Raw genomic sequence first — 22,091 nt, 5'->3', positions numbered from 1 at the left:
TATGATGAAGTTCATCATTTTCTGTTCAGAAAACTGTCCATGCATTTAGCATCTGGGATCTGAAGAATCTATTGATTTTTAAGTGTACAAACATGTTTATTTTCTTGGCCTTTAGTTTAAAAATAGAGGAAAACTTGATTCAGTACTGAGATTTTAAATATAGAATATGTATTCTGTGGAATAAAACCACATTGTCACTATGCTGTGGAATAAATGTGATGCCATCACTAGACTTTTGATTGACTAAATACATTTTCCTTTTATGAAAATGATAAACATTTTAAAAAAATGTGGCCAGTAGAGTTTTGTGATCTATCCATGTAACTGTGTGGTCCCCATCATTCTAGTATCTGAATACATAATTTTGTTAGTATGTGTTTATTAAAGCAGAGCAGACACTTTGTTTTATGAAATCTGGATATTTGGTGTGTATAGCTGAAATTATGCTAAACATGTTGATGGGTGGACTAGGCCCAGAGGCTTCCTTTTGGTGGCCTCAGGGTCCTGTCAGATCCTCTCCCATCCAGGAACAGAAATCCTCCAAAGCAGTCAATCAGATGAACTACAATCAGCCAGGGGCCAGAAGTTGCTGAATCAAATAAATCAATAGATTGTTCTTCCATTTAGAGGTACATTGACTTAGGTGCACATGGATAGTTTCACTGCTTCTTACATTTTCTATGGTTAGGTAGAGAACGTTGGTTTAATCCCCATTTGGTTTTAAATCCCCTTTTCCGGGCTATAAAGTTACCTGCACTGTGGTTGGGACGAGCAAACCCTTTTCTTTGAGCTGAGACTTGTGAATTTATTAAAACAGCTGAAAAATGGTGACTTCAAAACAAAACATTATTTATTCCTGCCCCACAAAAAGGTACAAAGTGCATACAGCATAGGGGTAAAAAACAATAAAAACTCAGTACACCTGTCTTACTTATCCTTAATCTTTTCATTGACAGCCTTTGCAAGTTTCTCTCAGCTGTGAGAAGCGAACTATACTGTTCACAGCAAGCTCTCCCTTTCTATGTATTCCCTAGTCATCCAGTCTGAGTAGTCTTTGGCCATTCACTTAACTTCCGTTCTTTTCTACACCCTGGGTATTCAAATATATTGGTGTTCCTGATGAGCTCTGTCATCTCAGCCCTAGCAGAAAACTGTCACCACAGTTAAGGTAGAACAGTCTTTTGTTGGCTATAAACCTAGCTATTTGTTTGTTTGTTGGGATGAGCCTTGACCACTGTTTTACCTTTTCTGTGTGTTCCTCCAACCACACTTTTGATGTAATTCCACAGGAAGTGACCCATCATAAATTCCATAAACATATATTCTCCTTAACTTCTAATGATAGGACAGGAAGCAATGGTCTTAAATTACAGCAAGGGAGGTTTAGGTTGGGTATTGGGGAAGAACTTCCTTACTCTCAGGGTGCTTAAGCACTGGAATAAATTGCCTAGGGAGGTTGTAGAATCTCCTTCATTGGAGATATTAAAGAACAAGTTAGATAAATATCTGTCTGGGGTAATCTAGATGATGCTTTACGCTGACTTGAGTGCAGAGGACTAAACTAAGTGACCTTTTGGTCCTTTCTATGATTCTGTGAAACTCGTGTAGAGATGTACACCATTTTCATAACATAATATAGATAAGACACATACTCCCACTTTGTCATGTCTGTTTTTTGCATTATTATTAACATACTAGTTGGAAGGGGTGAGGGACTGTTTCTCACACTTCAGCTACACTATTCAGTTCTGGGGACATGTACATTGAATCAGGTTAAACCAGAGAACTAAAAAATTGGCAGTGCTGAAGAAAAAAGAAGTAACAAAGAAACCCCAACCACAAGGAGGAACTAGATACAGTCTTTGTGTCACAAAAAGAAAGTACCACTGGAAGTCTAATCATCTGTAAATGTTCAGGCAAATTGGCCAGAATATTGAGTGTCTGAGTAGCCATATCAAATGAATCATAAGTCTTTTCTGGGCTATCAAATCCTAATCTTATTACAGTGAACATTGTTATACACATATAATGATGTATGTAAAGTTTTAAATTTAGACTGTTTGTGAGGAGGCAAATAACCTTCATGTAATAGATGTTTATTCCAAATATTTTCTAGCCTTGCTGCTCATGGATAAATTGAATATGGATACCAGTTCTATTAGTTAACAGACTGTGATTGTAATTTTTTTTGTGATGGAATTTTTAAATTATTTTTGTTTTTTTTAATAGTCTTGTTTTTTATTTTTCTCATTTTTTGTCATTTGGTTGAGTACAATAGTAGACACTTCTCCCTGATACTAGCTGAAAACTGGAGTAATTTGTTGCAGTCAGTGGAGTTACATTCATGTAAATCTGGTTTGAGAACAAAACTACAACTTAGATAAAACTTTCATTAGTACCTGAGTCCCGTTTTCAAAATAACTTATATGTCTAAGTGTCGTTGGTACTTAGGCTCCTAAATTAATGAGTCTGTTTTGAAAATAGGACTGAGAAGCCAAAGCAGTTTTGCGAATTTTACCTCTTCTTTTTTTTCCTACTTTAAAATGGAAGAAATATTACTCTATTAGCATTCAGATTGAGACTTTTTATCCCCTTATAGGAAACAGATTCGAGCACTGCTCGGACAGTTTAGCCAAGCAGAAACCTTGTTAATGTCAGCTGGAATGGAGCCAGGGATGCTAGATGGAGTTCTTTTGGATGCGGGGTGTTCTTCTATGCAGCTTGATACTCCCGAAAGAGGTTTTTCCCTGCGAAAGGATGGCCCTTTGGATATGAGGATGGATAGTGACAGGTATGTATTGATCAAACATTTCTTCTCACAACAAGAAATCAATTTCTCAACAACACTCTGAATTTAATTTCCTTTTTAGGTTGCAGAATTCCCATCACACACCCACATCTAACTCTGCACATACATAATAAATCAGCTTTGTTCTTTTGCCATAGAGGCTTACCAACATCTCACGATTTAGGGCCAGATTCCAATCTCACTTACCTCCAGTATCAATTCAGACCAAAGGTACGTCTGGGTAGAAGAATCTTCACTGGGTATTTCAATGATAGAAGATCAGAATTTGATTCTTAGTCTTTACATTATTAAAGTTTAAAAGCAATGAGTAACAATAATAATAAAAGAACCATCTTTAATTTTTTTAATCAGACTATAAAGAAACTAAGTCTCCACATGATCTAGGATATAAATGTAATTGTAACTGTGAAAGTAGTTTATCATCTAGGTGGAATGAGGATGCTTATGTATACATGAAGTTTCAACATTTTTTTTTTGTTTTGGGGGCTGTTTGTTTGTTTGTTTGGTAGCTACTCTGAAGATGGGCAAGTGCTAACCTCTACAAGGAAAATGCAATGAGCCTATTAATTAAATTACAATGGCAACATTGCTTTCAAGGCATTAAATATTCTACCACTGCATGCGGGTTTACTATAAGCCAGGCATTAATGTTGCCCTGTGTTTCACAGCAAGCAGCTCAGAATGACTTACTTTATACTAAAATTAATAATTAGACCCCAAATATAAACTTTTTATATTTAATTGATTAAAGTCAGTGCTAAGTAGAATCTGGAAGGCGGATGCAATTATAATGGTAAATAGGATATTTTCTACGTATATACCACCTGTCACCTGTAAGGAGTCCAGTGCATTTCATGAGGAATATGCCTTTTTACATTGAACACCAAATATACACTCATCCCTGTTGCATGGATGATGGTAATTATAGGGGTGCAGCATGTGATGTCTCAGTGAAGGGAAGGGGAAATTCTAGCCAAGAATAGTGGGACAAAATTATGTTCTTAGAATATGAGCCATGATGTTGGTTATGTTGAGACTAGCCAACGGACCTTAGTTTCTAAGAAATTATCTCAAAGATTGTCACAGTAAATTGCATGATACTCGGTGTAGTCAACTCTAGTACGAATTGCTGAGATCTTACTGGGGTTCAAGACAGTAGTTTCAAGGAATGTAAAGGTGAAGTTTTTACCACTATATCATCTCTTCTGGTCTATTAACTTGTGTGAAAAAAATTAAGAGTGAGTGGGAGAAAACTGGCATATACTGTACAGTTGCTGATAAATATAAAGGGCAAATAGTATCTTAAGTCTGGTTATATCCTGTAAGATATGGTGGGGAAGTAATAAAATACTGAAAATATTCTGTCAGTCTCTTTGTAGAAGAGGCAAGTCAGTGAAACAGTTGAACCAGATTGAGTAGTCTCTGCACATTAGTGAATATCCACACACATGCAGTGTATATTAAAGATCTTGAATGATTTCTGTATAGAAATTTGTGGAGGCAAAGAAATATTGACAACTATGAAATAATGTTTCTGTCTTTTGGTAGATAGTACAAATATCCTTTTCTTTCAAAATAACTCTTGAATTAAAATTGTGATACTTTTAGGTGACAATACGAGAAATTGTCTTCATAAGTGATCATTTTTCATAGCTCTGCATAAGAGGAAAAATGCTTGAGATAAGGTCATGTATCCTCTGAACAGAAAACAGAACGAATAATACAAGATGACTCAAATCAACACATAAGGAATGAGTTCCTGTTTGAAGACGTCTAAATAAAGGCAGACTTACAACCTTTTAATTTTTCGAAACACATTTGAACTATAGCTAATCTGTGTCAACTCATTAATGTTAAAAGTTTACAGGAGTGCTTGAAGTTTCAGCTGCTCTTTATTGCTAATTAAGGTTAAGGAAGACACTCCATCTGAAGTAATAAGGCAGGATTTAAAAGGTAAAGCTATTTCCGTTTTCACAGGATTGCTTTCTCTTATTTTAAAACCTCAAACGCACTTGTATGCAGTGTGTGTGTTTGACTTTATGTCTCAATGCTATGAAGCTTCACCTCTTGTCAATGAAAACTGACGTCAGTGAACTAATTGGCTCTTCTTGTGCGTAGGTACCCTGACATGCCCACCGCTGCTGATGTTGTGAATGCTTTAGATCAACAGGCGCTTGCGTCCATCCTGAGAACATACGGGGAGGAGAGGCATGCCAAGAAAATAGCTTCAGCAGTTGTTCAGGCACGCAGCATCTACCCGATCACCAGAACTCAGCAGCTTGCCAGCATTGTTGCAGGTACCCTCATTAATTCTGAACAGTGTCTGAGAGAGAAAAATATTAATCCCCAAAGTCCCAGAGGGATCTATTTGTTCTTGAAATCATACAGCATCTAATCTTGTCTATCTTTCTCTGATGTCAGCTTTTTCTGTTTTGTTTTGTAAGCTCCCATTTTTTACACTGTGGCTTGCTGATTAGTTTAAGAATAGACTTTACATGAAGTGATTTATCACTTTTGCCCACCAAGATGGAACATAAAATGACAGCCATAAAGGGAATTCTTTATCATTACTGCTGATAAGCTCTCAATGATCAGCTCTACTTTTTTTTGGGAGGGAGGGGATTAGTACCGTGACATTGCCCAATGACTAAAATAAAATAGATTAGCTCATGTCTTTTTTCTAAACAGCCCGCTAATTAAGAATAAAACGATATGTGGGTTATTTCCCTTTATGAATGCTGACTAGATCTGCCTGGAGGGCTTAATGAAGTACTTCATCTTAGTTGCAATTCACCATAAACCTGAACTAAATGTAGCTAGGAAGTGCTTTGTTGTAGGCAGGAAGTGTTTCATAGGTATGCCATATGATGAAAGCTTTCCTAGGCAATGAACAGTGTATATGCCTAAGATAATTCCATTGGAGAATCCCTACTCTTGTCAGAAATAAATCTAAAGCAGGAATTCTTGTATCTGTAGGGAGATAAACCACCTTCTAATGCAATATATTATGATTTACAGTCACTGTTTACTTATTAATTATGGAAAAGTTATTAAATAATCTTAGAAGTATGTGTTTGGGTTGCTTATGGGCTACCCATATTTTTGCACTTTACACTAGGGATAATGGCAAATTTTATTTAGAAGCTCCTTAAAATTAATGGTCATTTCATAATAATTCTTCTTAGGTCCATGTAGAACTTTCCTATTAAAGCCTTAGCACCATATTAATAATATAGGCTGTTTAGGCAATTATATGGTGAAATCAGGCACATCTAAATTTTACTCATACAAGACCCGGAATCATGAAATCTCTGGAAGAAGTATAAAGATAATATTACTGTAGAAAGATCACATTATAGGCATGGCATATGGAAAAAAATGACAAAAGGCTAGATTAGTTGATCAATATATAAACCTTCAATAAAACCTGGCAATTATATGTTTAAAAAATTGTAATTTCCATCAGAATTCAGTATTTGTGATTTAATTTGCTTGTCAGACACATGCTTCTTTATAGAGCTGTTAATTGAAAAAGTATGTCATTGGTTATGTACTCAGAGTAGCTACACTGATGATGTGCCACATTTTTGGTAAGGTATATTCTTCATCGAGTGTCCTCGTGGGTGCTCCACAATAGGTGTTAGGCTCGCCTGGTGCCGCAGATCGGAAATCTTCCAGCAGTTTCTCCTGGATCACGCATGCGCCGGCGCGCGCCGCTCCCTTGCGCGTCCCTGGCCACGTGCGCGATCCGGTCCCCTCCAGTTCCTTCTCAACCGCCATCGGCTGCAGACGGAATCCGCTCAGGCTACGGCCAGAGTCAGATTAGACAGTGTTTTTAGTTGTAGATTGTTGTTTCTTTTCAAAAAAAAAAAAAAAAGAGAGAGAGAGAGGACAAAGAGAGTATTAAAAAAAAAATAATAAAAGAGAGAGAGAGGAGCGGAGAAGAGGAGTGGACGTGAAGGCCAGTAGGCCGCCCGCTGCCTGCAGGCGGGTGTCCGCGATTCGGGGAAACAGGCACGGACTAGGTGCTAAGTACCCTATTAACAGTACAGACTCACCACGATGGCTTCTTCAGGCTTTAAAAAGTGTGAGTCCTGCCGCAAAGCTATGCCGGCCTCCAATGGGCATAGTGAATGCATCCAATGCCTGGGGGAATCACACGTTACCCAGAAGTGTTCCCACTGTGCTAAGCTCACGGCCAGGGCCAGGAAAGACAGAGAAATGTGTCTTAAAATGCTCTTGTTTGATAAGGCCCTCCAGCCAGACGTGCCGGAGAGGCAATCAGAAGAGCCCTCTGGGTTTCACAAGAGCAAGGCAGCTTCTCTCACCCCCTCGGTGCAAAAACAGAGGAAGCTCTCCACAGCTCGATCCCTGCCGGTGGTTTCAGTGAGCGGGATGGGCGGAGTGCACAGCCCCCAGCCACATACTCAGGCAAGCGGCACTGCGGCAGCGCACGTGGCAGAGGCTGAGCCTCCGATTACGAAACAGCCGGCACGCACAGCGCCTAGAGCATCGGCAAGGCAAGCGCCGGAACTGGCGGCACCGCCACAGGCGGCACCGACCCCTGTGGTACCAGCGGTGCAGGGCCAACAGGGACGGAGCCTGCAGGCACCGGAGGACGTTATCCGCGCGGCACCGCAGCTGAGCGGGCTGAGCGCGGCGCCGACAGCAGGGCCGAGATCCCCGGCACAGGAGGGGGCGGTGCCAGCCCCGCAGGGGAGGGGAAAGGCGAAAGCAAAAGCCCGGCACCACAGCCCTTCTCCGGACAGGGCTGCGCTGCTACTAGCAACAAGCCCTCCCACTGTGCTACACATGCCGCCCAGAAGGCCTGGGTCTCCTCCGGCCTATCCAGAACCTCCTTCTCCATTCCTCCAACCAATGTCACCATGGCTTGGGCCACCTTCACCCTTTCTGGGCCTGGATCCACTGGAGTACTGTCACAAACCAGTGTCACCGCTATCTGTGTCATCGCGGAGGTCTCGCTCTCTCAGGCATCGGGGATACACACCCCGAGAGTGGTCCAGGTCTCCGTCCCCGGACCCGTGCCGCCATGGTCGTTCTTATCATGCTGGACACAGACACCCCAGGCCTACGCCCAGGGGCAAGTCTCCCCCGGCCATCCAATACCCCCGTGGGCACTCCCGTTCGGGGATGGAAACTCAGTTATCTCAAGGGGAGTTAATTTTAGAACCCTGAGACTTTCCTTCACAATCCTTCAGCGAGCAGGTGTACCATCGGCCGCAGGAACCTGAGAGTTCGAGGGAAATTTACCCTAGTGGTTCCTCCTCGTCCTCTCCAGATGAGGCCATGGCCCCCGGGGAGGTCACTCCCCCGGATGACCTTAAACAGTTTCAGGAGCTGTTTAAAAGGGTGGCTTTCACGCAAGGCATTCAGATGGCAGAAGTGCAGGAGAAACATCACAAACTCCTGAAAAATCTGAGACCCCCAACTTCATCCAAAATTGCTATCCCGCTGGACGAAGCCATTATGGAGTCAGCCACTACCATATGGCAGACTCCGGCCTCTGTTCCGCCTGTGAACAAGAGAGCGGATAAGAAGTACTTCATCCCAGCAAAGGGCGTGGAGTTCCTCTTCAGTCACCCACAACCGAACTCATTGGTGGTCGAATCGTCCCAGCAGAGGTCAAAGGCTTCTCAATACAAATCGGGGGGGATCGGACAAAGATGCCAAGAAGTTAGAGCTGTTCGGCAGGAAGGTATATTCCTCTTCCACCCTGCTATTGAGAATGGCAAATTATGCGGCACACCTAGTGAACCATAACTTTGATAATTACTCCAGGCTTACTTCTCTCATGGATTCACTTCCAGAAGATAAGAAGCCGGTGTTGAAGGCAATTGTGCAAGAGGGCTACACAGCTTCGAGGACGGGAGTCCAGATCGCCCTGGATGTGGCAGATACGGCGGCACGCTCAACGGCTACAGCAGTGGTCATGCGTAGAGAATCCTGGCTCCAGACATCGGGCATCCCGAGGGATCTACAGGCGAAGATCGTGGATCTTCCCTTTGACACGCAAAAGTTGTTTGCAGACTCAACCGACTCGGTCCTCCACTCCAGTAAGGACTCGAGAGCTACACTTAGAACCCTGGGTATTTATACCCCTCCATATAGGAAGCAAAAATATTACCCTCAGCAAAGACGCTACCCGTACCAACCACAGCGTGTGCAGTATCAACGGAGCTACGACCAAGGGCGACATCAACAGCAGCAACAGTACAGAACTCCCAGGTGACGTTCCCAACAAAGCCATACACCCTCGGGACAGGCCCAAAGGCAACAAGTTTGACGGGCATGTCGAGGGCTGCACTATCACTCCCATCGCGCAATGCCACTCTCATCTCATGTTCCATCATCGCCTCAGACCATTTCAATCCCAATGGCAAAAGATCACCGCAGACAAATGGGTGCTGGAGATCATAGCCATGGGTTACGCGATCCCTTTCCAGTCGCTCTCACCGACGAAGCCTCCCTCCAGGTCCCACCTCTGGGATGCTACCTACGAGGCGAGGCTCAAACAGGAGGTGGACCACCTTATGTTCATAGGGGCGGTGGAAAGAGTGCTGGAACAATTCCAGGGGAAGGGATTTTATTCACGCTACTTCCTCACAGAGAAGAAAACAGGAGGCTGGAGGCCCATCTTAGATCTTCGGGGCCTCAACCGCTACTTGCGCAAGCAACGTTTTCGGATGATTACAGTCGCCTCCATACTCACGGCACTGGACGATGGAGATTGGTTTGCAGCCCTCGACTTACAAGATGCTTACTTTCATATAACGATCCACCCGGCACACAAGCGCTTCCTCCGCTTCATGGTTGGCAAGGAACACTTCCAGTACAGGGTTCTTCCGTTCAGCCTCTCCTCGGCCCCCAGAGTCTTTACCAAAACCCTGGCAGTGGTGTCAGCCTACCTGCACAGACAGGGGGTATTCATATTTCCATACCTGGACGACTGCCTATTGAAAGGGGCCTCGAAGGCAGAGGTCCTATGCATGATACGCGTCACAGCGGACATGTTTTCTTTGCTGGGCCTAGTCATCAACCTCACGAAGTCAAAGACCTACCCCACACAGGACATAGAGTTCATAGGGGCACGCATAAACTCTATCACAGCAAGGGTGTACCTACCCGACGCCCGCTTTCGCGCCATCAGTTCGCTGGTGCAAGTCATTACATACAGCCCCACGGTGCCGGTCTTAACGTGCTTACAGCTGCTGGGCCATATGGCGGCAGCAACATTTGTGGTACAGAATGCCAGATTGCACATGCGAAGCCTGCAGCATTGGCTGGCGAGTGTTTACAAACCGGCATCCCACACTGTTCACAGGGTGGTGTCACCCACAACAGAGGTGTGCAGATCCCTGGCGTGGTGGGTAAACCCCAAGAACTTGGTAGCCGGGGTGCCCTTTCACCAACCACAAATTTCTATTTTTCTTACTACCGACGCCTCCCACATAGGATGGGGAGCGCACATCGGCGACAAGGTGACGCAAGGGCTATGGTCCCCTGCGGAACAGTCACTGCACATAAACATACTGGAGCTCAGAGCAGTGTTCAACGCCTGCAAGCATTTCCGAGAATACATATATGGCAAAGTAGTCGGGATCAATACAGACAATACCTCCACTATGTTTTACATAAATCGACAGGGAGGAGCCAGATCCCGTGCCCTATGTGCGGAAGCAGTCCGACTGTGGAACTGGTGCATCGCCAACAACATTACGTTGAAAGCCTCGTACTTGCCGGGCGCTCACAACGTGAAAGCAGATCAGCTGAGCAGGCGCTTCACACTCACGCACGAATGGCAGATCTGCTCCGATCTGCTACGACCAATCTTTCATACATGGGGGTTTCCCCAGATCGATCTGTTCGCCACACAGCACAACAAGAAGTGTCCCCAGTACTGCTCCAGGGCAGGAGTGGGGCGGGCGTCCCTGGGGGACGCATTCATGATTCCATGGAAGGGCCCCCTACTTTACGCATTTCCCCCCACAGCGCTTATCCACAAGGTCTTGCAGAAAGCCAGAAGGGAGAGAGCTCACATGATACTAGTAGTCCCAACGTGGGATCAGCAGCAATGGTTTCCCTTGCTTCTGCGCATGTCGGACCGCCCACCACTCCCTCTACCGGTGGCGCCGGACCTACTCACGCAGGCCCAGGGGTCTAAAGTGCACCCAAACCCTCAGAGTCTGCGCCTACAAGCATGGCTAATCCATGGCTCAGCTCTTTAGAAAGTACATGCATGGAGGGAGTACAACAAGTCCTGGAAAGTAGCCGAAGGACCTCCACCAGGAAGACTTATAAGCAGAAATGGACTCAATTCACAGCCTGGTGTTCCACCAAGCAGTTAGCTCCCCTTGCCGTTCCTATACCAATAATACTTGAATACTTATTGCACCTCAAGAGGGGCGGACTTTCCTTATCCTCGCTAAAAGTCCACCTCTCCGCTATATCAGCTTTTCGGCATACAGAGGAGGGGCCCACGGTATTTGCCCATCCTATCGTTACCAGGTTCTTGAAGGGGTTGGTAAACCTGTACCCCCCTTGGAAACCGCTTCCACCATCGTGGAACCTGGACTTGGTGCTGAGCACGCTCACGGGTCCACCTTTTGAACCATTAGCCACGGTTCCCCTACGTCTCCTTACAATAAAAACAACCTTCCTCCTTGCAATTACGTCAGCTCACAGGGTGAGTGAGCTCGCAGCAGTTATGGCAACGCTGCCCTGCACAGTGTTCTCAAAGGAGGCAGTAACCTTATGGCTGCACCCAGCCTTTGTTCCAAAAGTTTCTTCAGAGTTCCATCTTAACGAACCAATAGTTTTACCCTCATTTTACCCGAAGCCTCACAGCTCCAGCAAGGAGGCATGCCTGCATCTCCTGGATGTGAGGAGGGCGTTGGCCTTCTACATAGACAGAACTAAGTCCTTCCGGAAAATGGACAGGCTTCTAGTCTCTCTCGCTCCCAGGTCAAAAGGAGAAGGTCTCTCTTCACAGAGTATCTCAAAGCACATTGTGTCCTGTATAAAAATGTGCTACGAGCTTTGAAAGACTCCTTTGCTGGCCCCGCCCAGGGCTCACTCCACCAGGGTGGTGCGGCGTCAACAGCCTTCTTTAAGGGCATCACGTTGAAGGACATCTGTAGACGGCGACTTGGTCATCCTATGACACCTTTGCCAAGCATTATGCCCTACATCGGGTATTCCAAGAGGATACCCACCTCTCGACAGCAGTCCGTTCGGGGACAAGCTGCACATAAACTGATTACCCACCTCCTTTCTTGGGTTACTGCTGGGTAGTCACCTATTGTGGAGCACCCACGGGGACACTCGATGAAGAAAAAGAAGTTACTCACCATAGTAACGGTGGTTCTTCGAGATGTGTCCCCGTGGGTGCTCCACCACCCGCCCATCCTCCCCGCTTCAGATCTCTGTCTAGTGTCTTTCAGGAGCATCCGAGGCGGTTGGTCAAGGAACTGGCGGGGACCGGATCGCGCATGTGGCCGGGGATGCGCAAGGGAGCGGTGTGCGCTGGCGCATGCGCGATCCAGGAGAAACTGCTGGAAGATTTCCGATCTGCGGCACCGGGCGAGCCCGACACCTATTGTGGAGCACCCACGGGGACACATCTCGAAGAACCACCGTTACTACGGTGAGTAACTTCTCTTTTCTTAAGATACCTTACAAGTTAATATTTCAGTTGTTGTGAGCTAACTAAACTAAGTAAAAGAGACAGAGCACTAGATTCCCAGTTCCATGTAAAAGATGGTGGTCAAATTTGTAATAGTGCTGAATGGGTTACTGTGACTTAAAGCAAGGATTTATATATGTATAACAACATGCATGTCAAAAAAATTTATCAGATGACACTTTGACACTATTTTTTTCTTTTAATAAGTACAGTTTGTCTTCCAGCATTTTTGTAAGCGTAAGTGTTTTGTACATCTTTCTGTATGTAACATGCAAGTAATTAAAACTGGTTTAGGGTGGTCTTTCAGTCTGTGCTAGAGAGAACTCTCTAGATTCTTTGTGTTTGCTCCTCTCTATTCAAGTTAGGGATGTGTGAGCGTGCACATGTATGCCTGTCAGAAAGTCTTCCCTAGAAACTACCCCGGAGTGGTACCTATGAAAAGCCTATATATGACTTAGCTAACCCAGCACCCCTCAGGTCTCTTCTTAGGCTGCTTCTACACATGCCACCTCCGACAGTGGCGTGGTAATGAGGTAATTCAAAGAAGGCTAATGAGGTGCTAATGTGCATATTCAGCACCTCATTAACATAATGGTGGCCGCATGAATTTCAAAGTGCAGATTTCGAATTGCAGATTGCCAGTGTATATGGGGGCAGCTTCAAAATAAGCACCCTACTTTGGCATTCCCTTACTCTCACAGAACTAGATCTGAGTAAGGGAATGTCGAAGTGGGACACTTATTTCAAAGCTGCCTCCATCTTCACTGTCAATCTGCAATTTGAACTCTGCACTTTGAAATTTGTGCAGCTGCTATTATGCTAATGAGGTGCTGAATATGCACATTAGTGCCTCATTAGCCTGCTTCAAATTGCCTCATTATCGTGCCACCTCTGATGGGAGGTCACATGTGCAGAAGCAGCCTTGCTGTCCGTAATGGCTGTTCTATTGTGTGGTGAAGTACCTGTTGCTATGCCACAGCTCCCTAGCTCTTTCTATGCAACTTGAAAGAGCTAGGTTTAACATAACCATTGTTTTTGGTTCAGTTAGTCTTCCCTGCTGGTTGGGTAGGGAAGGTCTCGCCCCGTCTTCTGACATTTTCCCTTCTGGGGGTTAAGGGAATGAAGAAATCCTAGGGTTTTAAGTAAGCTCTGACTGCTTAATGTCTATGCCATTGAGCAACCCTTGCAACTCCTGCCTTCATTGTCTGGTCAAAGCTCATTAAACAGATAAGTGTTGTATCTGTTGGGGTTTCAAGCCCCAGTCTCATAAGGACCGTAACTTTTGCCTCCAGCAACTACTACCATCACAGCAAGGCTCCACACCTCCATCCCTGGTACTCAGCATGCCATCCTCAGCGCTGGGCTCAATGCCCAGAAGTGGTTCCACTCACCTGAAACTATCAGCTTGGCACCATTTTCACTCTCCAATGTGTGCCTCCAAGATACCCAAGTTGTCAGCACTCACTCCGTTGACAGCAGCATCCTAGACACAGAGGGTACCGGACATTCCCAGGGCTTAAGATCCTGATGCCCATGCATCATACCCACTGAGTCCCATCCTCTTCGTATCACCCAGAGGTGATCCGGTGCCAAATTGATCCTTCACCGATATCTGATATATAGTGGGTGACCTGGGGGATCATAGAAATGATGAGCTCCCTGTGTGTACTGAGGACTCTGCCCATTGGTAAGTATCCAGGGGTAAGCCTGTGCTTCTAACTCAGCCTGTCCAGGTGCCATCACCTGACTCCTCAGGCACCCCAAGTCTTGGCACAGCCATCCGAGACGTTGCTGTTCTGACTCACAGTGCTGGACACCTTTGCTGCCTACTTCTCCATCTAGCTCAACATTGGACCATTCTCTGTTCAGGAACTCCACTGAGAGTTCATCTGGATTCCGGATCTTCAGCTCACTTGCCTCTTGCTCCAACGCTCTGCACCATGCCTCTCCAGTCTCAATGCTGTCTCTTCAATGCTCATCCTCAGGTTCCAGAATCTGTCTGGCGCTAGTTGTGCCTTGACCACATTGCCGCTCGGGGACTCTGTCCTATTCCCCATACCGTTTTGGTTCCTCTCATCAGGACCTTCGCAGGTCAGCCTCTCAATGACCCTCTTCTGTGGTGCCAAAGGACTCTCCTCCTTGGCATTCCCACTCCCTGCATGGATCTTATTCTTGACACGTCTGTCTGGGCACTGGTCTAGGTCCCAGCACCGGTCCCACTCTTGATACTAGTCCCTGTCTTGGCATGAGCCATGTTCTCTGCACCGATCCTGATCCTGATGTTGGTCTCGTTCTCAATGCTGCTTTCATTCTCAGCACTGATCCCATACTCGACGCCGGTCCCATTCCCCACAACATAATACCCTTCAGCACCTATCTCAGTCTTGGAGACAGTCCCTGTCCTGACACTGGTCAACTTCTCTTTTCCTCTCTCACCATGGTGTCATGTTGCTGCACACCACTCTTCTTGGTATCAGGCTGATTTTTGGCACCCCAGCACCAGTTTTGCTCTCTTCAGTTCTTTCGTGTGCCTTGTCAGTCCTGTGAGATAACATGCAACAAGTCACACATTGGCCGAGCTCCTCCAGGAACAATTCCTCCTTGCCTTCTCACTCTCCTCCTCCTACCTCATTCCATGGCTCTCCAATTTCAGACCCTCAAGGCAAACATCCTTGAATAAGTTTAGAACGCCAGCAATTTACAATGCTGTTACAGTTTGATCCTTCACCTGACATCCACATCAAAATGACCACGAGGCAGTGGTTCAAGTGAAATCAGGAAGCATAATCATAGAATCCTTCTGTAGGCAGGACAGAGGAAAGTCTATGTATCAAAGGTTTATGTCCAGGATAAATGAATGTATAATTCAGCATGTTAAGCTGTCCACCCCTCTGTCCGGAGCCATGGAAACTCAAAAAGTTGATATTCAGGATTTTGGAGACTCTACCTTTTTCAAGGCAGTGGAAGAAGAAAATATGTGACATTGCTTGAATGAGAGAGAATGTGTCTGGAAATACATGTACACCTTCACATATCTTTCTCAGAGTAGGCTGACTTGAGTGATGAAAAAAATCGGGACGGACAGACAATGCAATTTTAGTCCTTGTAACTACTTATTTATTTCATGGGCCCTCCCCATTAATCTCCAAAAACCTTCTGTATGAATCTCTATCTTTTACCATATCCTGGATAAACCCCAGTTAATAGCCAGAAATTTAGGGTTGGATGTTCTCAGGGGTTGGTGGGTATTTTGTTCCAAACATAGAAGGTATTTATTTCTGACCATTCATAGAAGACCAAGGAAAGTCATGTGCGGTTGTGCCCATGAATGCATTTCCACAAAAGGAAATGTGAAGCATTTGCCACAAGTTCCTGCAGGGATGCTACCAAAAAGAACTGTGATGTTGTTGTGTAAATGAAATGTTAGGTGTCGGTACCTAAGGCTTTGCTATTTTTGAAGTTAAAAAAGGAGCACTGGCAGGTAGTTTCCCTGTCTGTCTAGCTCTAGTAAAGCTGTTCATGATGTCTACCCATAGGAAATAGTACTCTGATCTTAAACACCTGATGAAACCCACTTGAAATAGCATCAGGTCTCCTTTACTTTTTATTATTTATATCCATCATCTCTTCCCGAGAACAATCAGATTTCATGCTGTATAAGCAAAGGAACCATTTTACAATTATTTGTTTTAAACCCTGCTATGCTACAGTGATAGGCCCTCTATAAATACTTTACATCCTGGGTTCTAAAGAAGGGGTTTATGAACATGTCCATGGGAATCAACAGGAAATGCTTCCTTACATGGATTTTTGCCACAGCTGCTTAGACTTTAATAGGGCGTTAATTTAACCTTGCTGAAAAATGTGAATGTTGAACTTCTTGAAATACAGCTTTAGTTTTCACCTTCTATTGTATTGATCAGCAATTCTTATTTCATTTCAGGGGCAGTGTGCCTTGATATATATTAGTTTATGCTAGTAACTTAACTTTGTTTGGTTTCATTTAGATTTGTAACCTATTGATGAATCATTGTGAGATCATGTCGTCATCTGGATTTAACTTAAGAGAAGTCAGAGATTACATGATAAAAAGGTTTTTTAAAAAAACCTGACTGGATAAAGCCAGTTTTATCCAGATCTGTCCAATTTCACAGACTTTAATTAACAGTCTGAAATTTGTAATATTGCTAGAATTTCAGTTGGGTGTGAATTAATACTGTATTAAGGGAGCCCAGACAAAAGGACATGAGTTGCGTCACTGAAACTTATTAAATGTGATGCAAATTCAACAGATGAATTCCAGCAAACAGGTGCATGGTCTGAATTAATTTTTAAACTCTACCACTTTCTCACACTCTGGGGACTTTAATGCCTCACATTTACAGGCACAGCACGTTGCTAATATCATTCATAAGCTTAAAAATTGCAGTACATTTTAACATATGAATCTATTAGATTTTAAAAAGTGTAAGTAGCATCAGGGTATCCCAAAACTAAAAATGATGATTTTTCTCACTGGGATTTCAAATAATTAATCTAGCCAGAAGCATGCTGTTTTTGTGAATGAAATCCATTTTACAGACTTCCCATACAAATTTTGTTGTATTATTAATAACAGTGCCTGTTACCAAGCAAGATTTTCTTATACTGCTAGCATGGTTTTTGTTTGTGACTTAGCAAAGAGGAATTCCTGACTCCTGAAATTCTCCTGACTGAAGGAATTAAGAATGGGATATTTGTAGCCTTTTATGCCTAGATTGCTGGTTCAAATACAGTTTGGACTGCTAACAACTGTTCCAAGTAGATCAATGTCCATATGAAAAAAATCACAGACAAGAATGAAATTCATTAGCTGTTGACAATCTCAACGGAGTGACCAAGTAGTCACTGGTCTAGGAATGTAGTGTCTTTTCACTACATACAGCTGCAGGTTGAACATCTCTAGTCTGGCACCTGCTTGGCGCTAAAAAAAGAGAATTTGACAAACCACAAGAGGTCAATATTGTCTAGCAGCATTACCAACACTTCCACTGCTCACTGGGCTCTTAGAAGACATTTAGGGGTAAATTACAGCTAAATAATATCATAAAACACTGACAGCTAGAATTGGTGGATTAACCACTTTTCACTTCATCATCAGCAACATTTGGATCATACTTTGTACAGCTTACAGTCTAGGGCAGGCATGATATACAAATAATGGTTATGTGAGTTAATTGTATGGGAACGAGTCAGGGCCACATGTATAACACAACATATACACACAGATATGTATATATCTTGTGTGTGTGTATACATATACATATATATATATAGTGTGTATTGTGTGTGTGTGTGTGTGTGTGTGTGTGTGTATACACACACACATACACACAAAACTTATATTAGTCACGCATAGTTCCTAAAACATTTTCTTTGAATTGCATCCCCATAATCAAGTCTCACCAAACTCATCCAATTCTAATAAATCTGCAACACTAAAGTGTCAGGTGCTGCTAAACAAGCACATGCATTTACACATGTACAAATGCATTAAAAACTGGGCTAATTGAAAGGGGGAAATATTAGTTGCCAGTGTGGTAGTAAAAATTCTTTATTTCTGGCCTCAGTGTGGCACAAATAAAGGGGTATCTGTTTTGATTTAATGTGACTGTACTTTTTACTGAATGTTAGCATCACATTCTGTAATATTTTCTACTGTTCTATTTGTGCATTTTCTTCCACAGGTGATTGTGCTTATATGCAAAAAAAAAAAAAAAAGTGTCTCAGTATTCTGGTTATTTTTATTTTCTATATTACTATAATGTTTTTATCCTAAGGTCCTTATTTTCAAAACCAGGTTCTCATTTTGCTCCTGCAAATATTTATAGGCACAGTTAATTGTCAGGAAAAATATGGAATCTAGATAGTGCATTCACATATCAAGGAAAAAGCAGTCAAGTAGCACTTTAAAGACTAGCAAAATAGTTTATTAGGTGAGCTTTCGTGGGACAGACCCACTTCTTCAGACCATAGCCAGATCAGAACAGACCAAGGAGATTGAGATAGATATAATTTAGATAGGTCTCTGACTGCCTGATATGCTCACACAATCTGGTATCTTACATTTGCCTACTCCAGATTTAATTTGCAGAATCAAAGACTAGTTTTTAAAAGAAGCCAAGTTTTGCAATTAAAAGAACATCCACAGACTGGTACAAATGAGCTAGCATTGCATCTTTCTTTTTTCATGTACCGATACATTTGTGAAATTTAAGATTCTTATTCTGGTCCCTTCTGCTTTTTTCCCCTTACCTACCAGGGGAATAGCGGAGTGTCCAGTTTATTTAGGGGTTAGAAAATACTTTTAAATTGGTTGTAAAGGCTTGTTAGTTTAGGTAGTAAAAAGACAAAGATTATCAAAATATTTTTAATGACAAAGAAGGTAATGCTGCCCCCCATTTTTTTCCCCAGTGATTATAAAAGGAAGTTCCATTAGCAGGGCTGGATTATAAACAGGGGCTTAGGGGGCTGCAGCTCAGAGCTCTGGATTTAGAAAGGGGTTCTGTTGCCTTTAAAGTGCCTCCATGCCATGGTTCTGCCTGGTGAAGAGCGAATGGCTCTGCTCTCTGCCAGCTTCCACTCTGGAAAGAAATGAGTCTCATTCAGAGCCTCCTTCAAGCCCTCTTAGGTTTCAAGGGGGTCCCTCAAAATGAGACAGTTTTCACACACAGAAAAGTAAAACAGGTAAAAACCAGGACTACTCCATCTGTACTCCAGAGATGTTATCTCCAGATGGACCACCTGAAACTCTGCATCAAGTTCATTCCTCTGTCTTTATTTCAAAGTCCATTCTCCAGCCTGTCAACCTGAGACAGATCAGACCCCAGTCTCCTAACTTCTGTGTCTGTATTCTAGGGTCATCACATCGCTGGCTATTCATGCTTCTTTTTACTGTTCTGTTTATTAGTGTTCTGCCACAATCCTCCCTTTAGTGCTCCTGTGAAAGGGCTTCCCACGTTGTTCTGCTACCCAGGGTCCTTCACATGGGAGTCCTACCTCTGGTGCATTCCTTCAGAATTACTTTCCTGCTCTTCAGTTTGGCCTGCCCCTGTCCGAGCTAGTTTTTCTGATTTTCCTAGGTAGGGGGCCTCTGCTTTAGCCTTGTAGCTGGCATGGATCCCCGTTGTGCCTGCCAGGACTTCCCCCCTCAACACGCTACCTACTTCTTCAATTCTTTCTCTGTTTCTGCTTCCCAATAGCTCCCAGTTCTGCTGTTTCCCCAGGTTCATGTCACTATCCCTGGGGAACACCTGACAGTGCCTCCTGCTGCATCCGCTGTCAGATTCTACTGGTCTGCAGGTTCTGCAGCTGGCAACACCAGAGGCTCTGGTACTGACCTCCTTTGTTCCAGCAGATGCCATGGTTTGGAACCACTCAGGTCCCAAGCGTACTATAATGTGTACATTTTTAATGAAGATATAGGAAACTAATTCTCAATGCAGATTTTAGGGCATCTTACCTGTCTATGCATATATACTACTTAATTTAACACAGTTTCATGGCTATTGCTGTGTATTAACTTTACCACTTTGTGTTTCAACTCTGAAGGATTTGAGGATGCAGTTCATGTCAATGATTTGATCCTGTAATGGGAGTGTTCATTTAAATGGGGCTTACATAACAAAGAGTTTCAAGGGCAGTTTTAAAGGTGTGTTGTAACAGGAGGAAGTGTCTACTCAATGTTCAAAAAATTCTTTTCTTTAAAGTCAATACACATCAGTGTATTAATGTCAAAAGTAGGCAATGCGAAGTACAGAAAGTTTGTGGAATTACCAGGGTTTTTCTCCTAAAGGATAGAAGATTCCAGTACAGAAGAGCATTATAGAACTACTCCATGACCAAACTTTAATCTGATCTCCTTTCTGTCTTTTCCTTTATTACATAATAGATGCTTTTCCAGCTGCAGCTTTGTATGCCCGAAAAGACTTACTTCAGAGACCTGCACATATTGCCACCAAAACTTTCCAAGCGTTGCGTATATTTGTGAATAATGAACTCCACGAACTCTATGTGGGGTTGAAGATAGCTGAGAAGTTTCTGAAACCTGGAGGTCGACTTGTAGCGCTTTCTTTTCATTCGCTAGAGGATCGTATCATCAAACGATTCCTTCGAGGAATAGATATTTCAGAAAAATTCAACCTTAACATAAGACAAAAGATAAGACAAGAACAAAAGAATGCTGCAATACAAGAGGTGAAAGAATTCTCCAGTGAAAAATCCAAGTCAAGGTGGACATGTATACAAAAAAAAGTGCTCACACCCCAAGCCGCAGATGTTCAAGAGAACCCAAGAGGGCGGTCTGCCAAACTAAGAGCTGCAATCAAACTGTGAAATAAAATTTATCTGCTCTTCTCTTTATATTTGATGCTTTTGTAAATTTTCATCTTTTAGATTATATAGAGATGGTCAAATTGAAAAATAAAAGGAAACTAAAAATTGATATTGTAGGAAAGAGTCTGACTTCTATTTTCAATCCTGAGTTTTAATTAAGCTGTGGAACTGAAACGTGAAACATCACATGGTAAAACAAGCTAAAATCAATGGTCATGACTCATATTAATTTCTTTCAAAAAACAGTTCTTGAAAAACAAGGCTAAGAATCCTATAATAGCAGCACTAGTACATACAAAATTAAAAATACAGGTCTGTAACTATCCATTAATCCACAACATAAATTCCCATTGAACAATTCCAACTGCAGTCCCATAATAATCATATTGCGCCTTACTGTGTTAGCATCTGTATTCTTTAAAACAGCTTAAATTTGAAGTCTATTTAAAACTTCTTGTATGAGAAACATCATTGGCTGTTTTATGCATTAAACAATTTAAAAAATTGATATAAAAGAAGCTTAGATGTCATCCACTTCAACTTTTCCATCCCTGTACAGAAGAAAGAAAAGAAAATAGTGTTCCTTTTTTTTTATGGATTATCCAAATCTGTGCCACAATTTCTCTTTTGATGAATTGGTAGGTTGGTTATCTAGAGGAAGACAAACTTGAATTCTGTCTCTGAATTTGAATTATTACACTAACTTGTAAAAGAAAATGGGCTGCTTTTAAAACTCCAGGTGTGATTCTGACCTCACCAACTTTATACTGGAGTAAGCCCAGAGACATCAATAGACTTATTCCTGATTCACATCAGAACAAATTAGGTCAAAACTGGGTCCTCCGTGGTTAATAAATTGTAATAGCAATATCCTAATTAGTTCGTATAATACTTTTACACTGCTTGATACTGGTGATTTACTCATAAATACCTGGATATATAACACTGGGGCCGTGTCTACACTAGCCCCAAACTTCAAAATGGCCATGCAAATGGCCATTTCGAAGTTTAGTAATGAAGCGCTGAAATGCATATTCAGCACTTCATTAGCATGTGGGCAGCCGCGACACTTCGAAATTGACACGCCTCGCCGCCGCACAGCTCGTCCCAACGGGGCGCCTTTTCGACAGGACCCCACCTACTTTTGAAGTTCCCTTATTCCCATGAGCAGAAGTGCTGCAGCTGCCCGCATGCTAATGAAGCGCT

The 22,091-nt window shown here is 43.1% G+C and overlaps 1 protein-coding gene across 2 annotated transcripts in view; it reads left to right on the top strand.

Moving 5' to 3' along the window:
• The window catches only part of METTL15 (methyltransferase 15, mitochondrial 12S rRNA N4-cytidine), a 142,412-nt gene extending 120,543 nt beyond the window's left edge, over positions 1-21,869 (top strand). For both annotated transcript variants that reach the window (XM_074997663.1, XM_074997662.1), the window contains exons 4-6: positions 2,600-2,791; positions 4,928-5,106; positions 20,443-21,869. In XM_074997663.1, coding sequence (XP_074853764.1) covers positions 2,600-2,791; positions 4,928-5,106; positions 20,443-20,885 — 814 coding nt within the window. In that variant the 3' untranslated portion in view covers positions 20,886-21,869. The remainder of the gene's footprint in view (positions 1-2,599; positions 2,792-4,927; positions 5,107-20,442) is intronic.
• The last annotated feature ends 222 nt before the right edge of the window (positions 21,870-22,091 follow it).

The sequence above is a fragment of the Carettochelys insculpta genome, chromosome 6 (genome assembly GCF_033958435.1).
Source record: "Carettochelys insculpta isolate YL-2023 chromosome 6, ASM3395843v1, whole genome shotgun sequence".
Lineage (NCBI taxonomy): Eukaryota > Metazoa > Chordata > Testudines > Carettochelyidae > Carettochelys > Carettochelys insculpta.
This window is presented reverse-complemented; position numbering and strand designations above follow the sequence as displayed.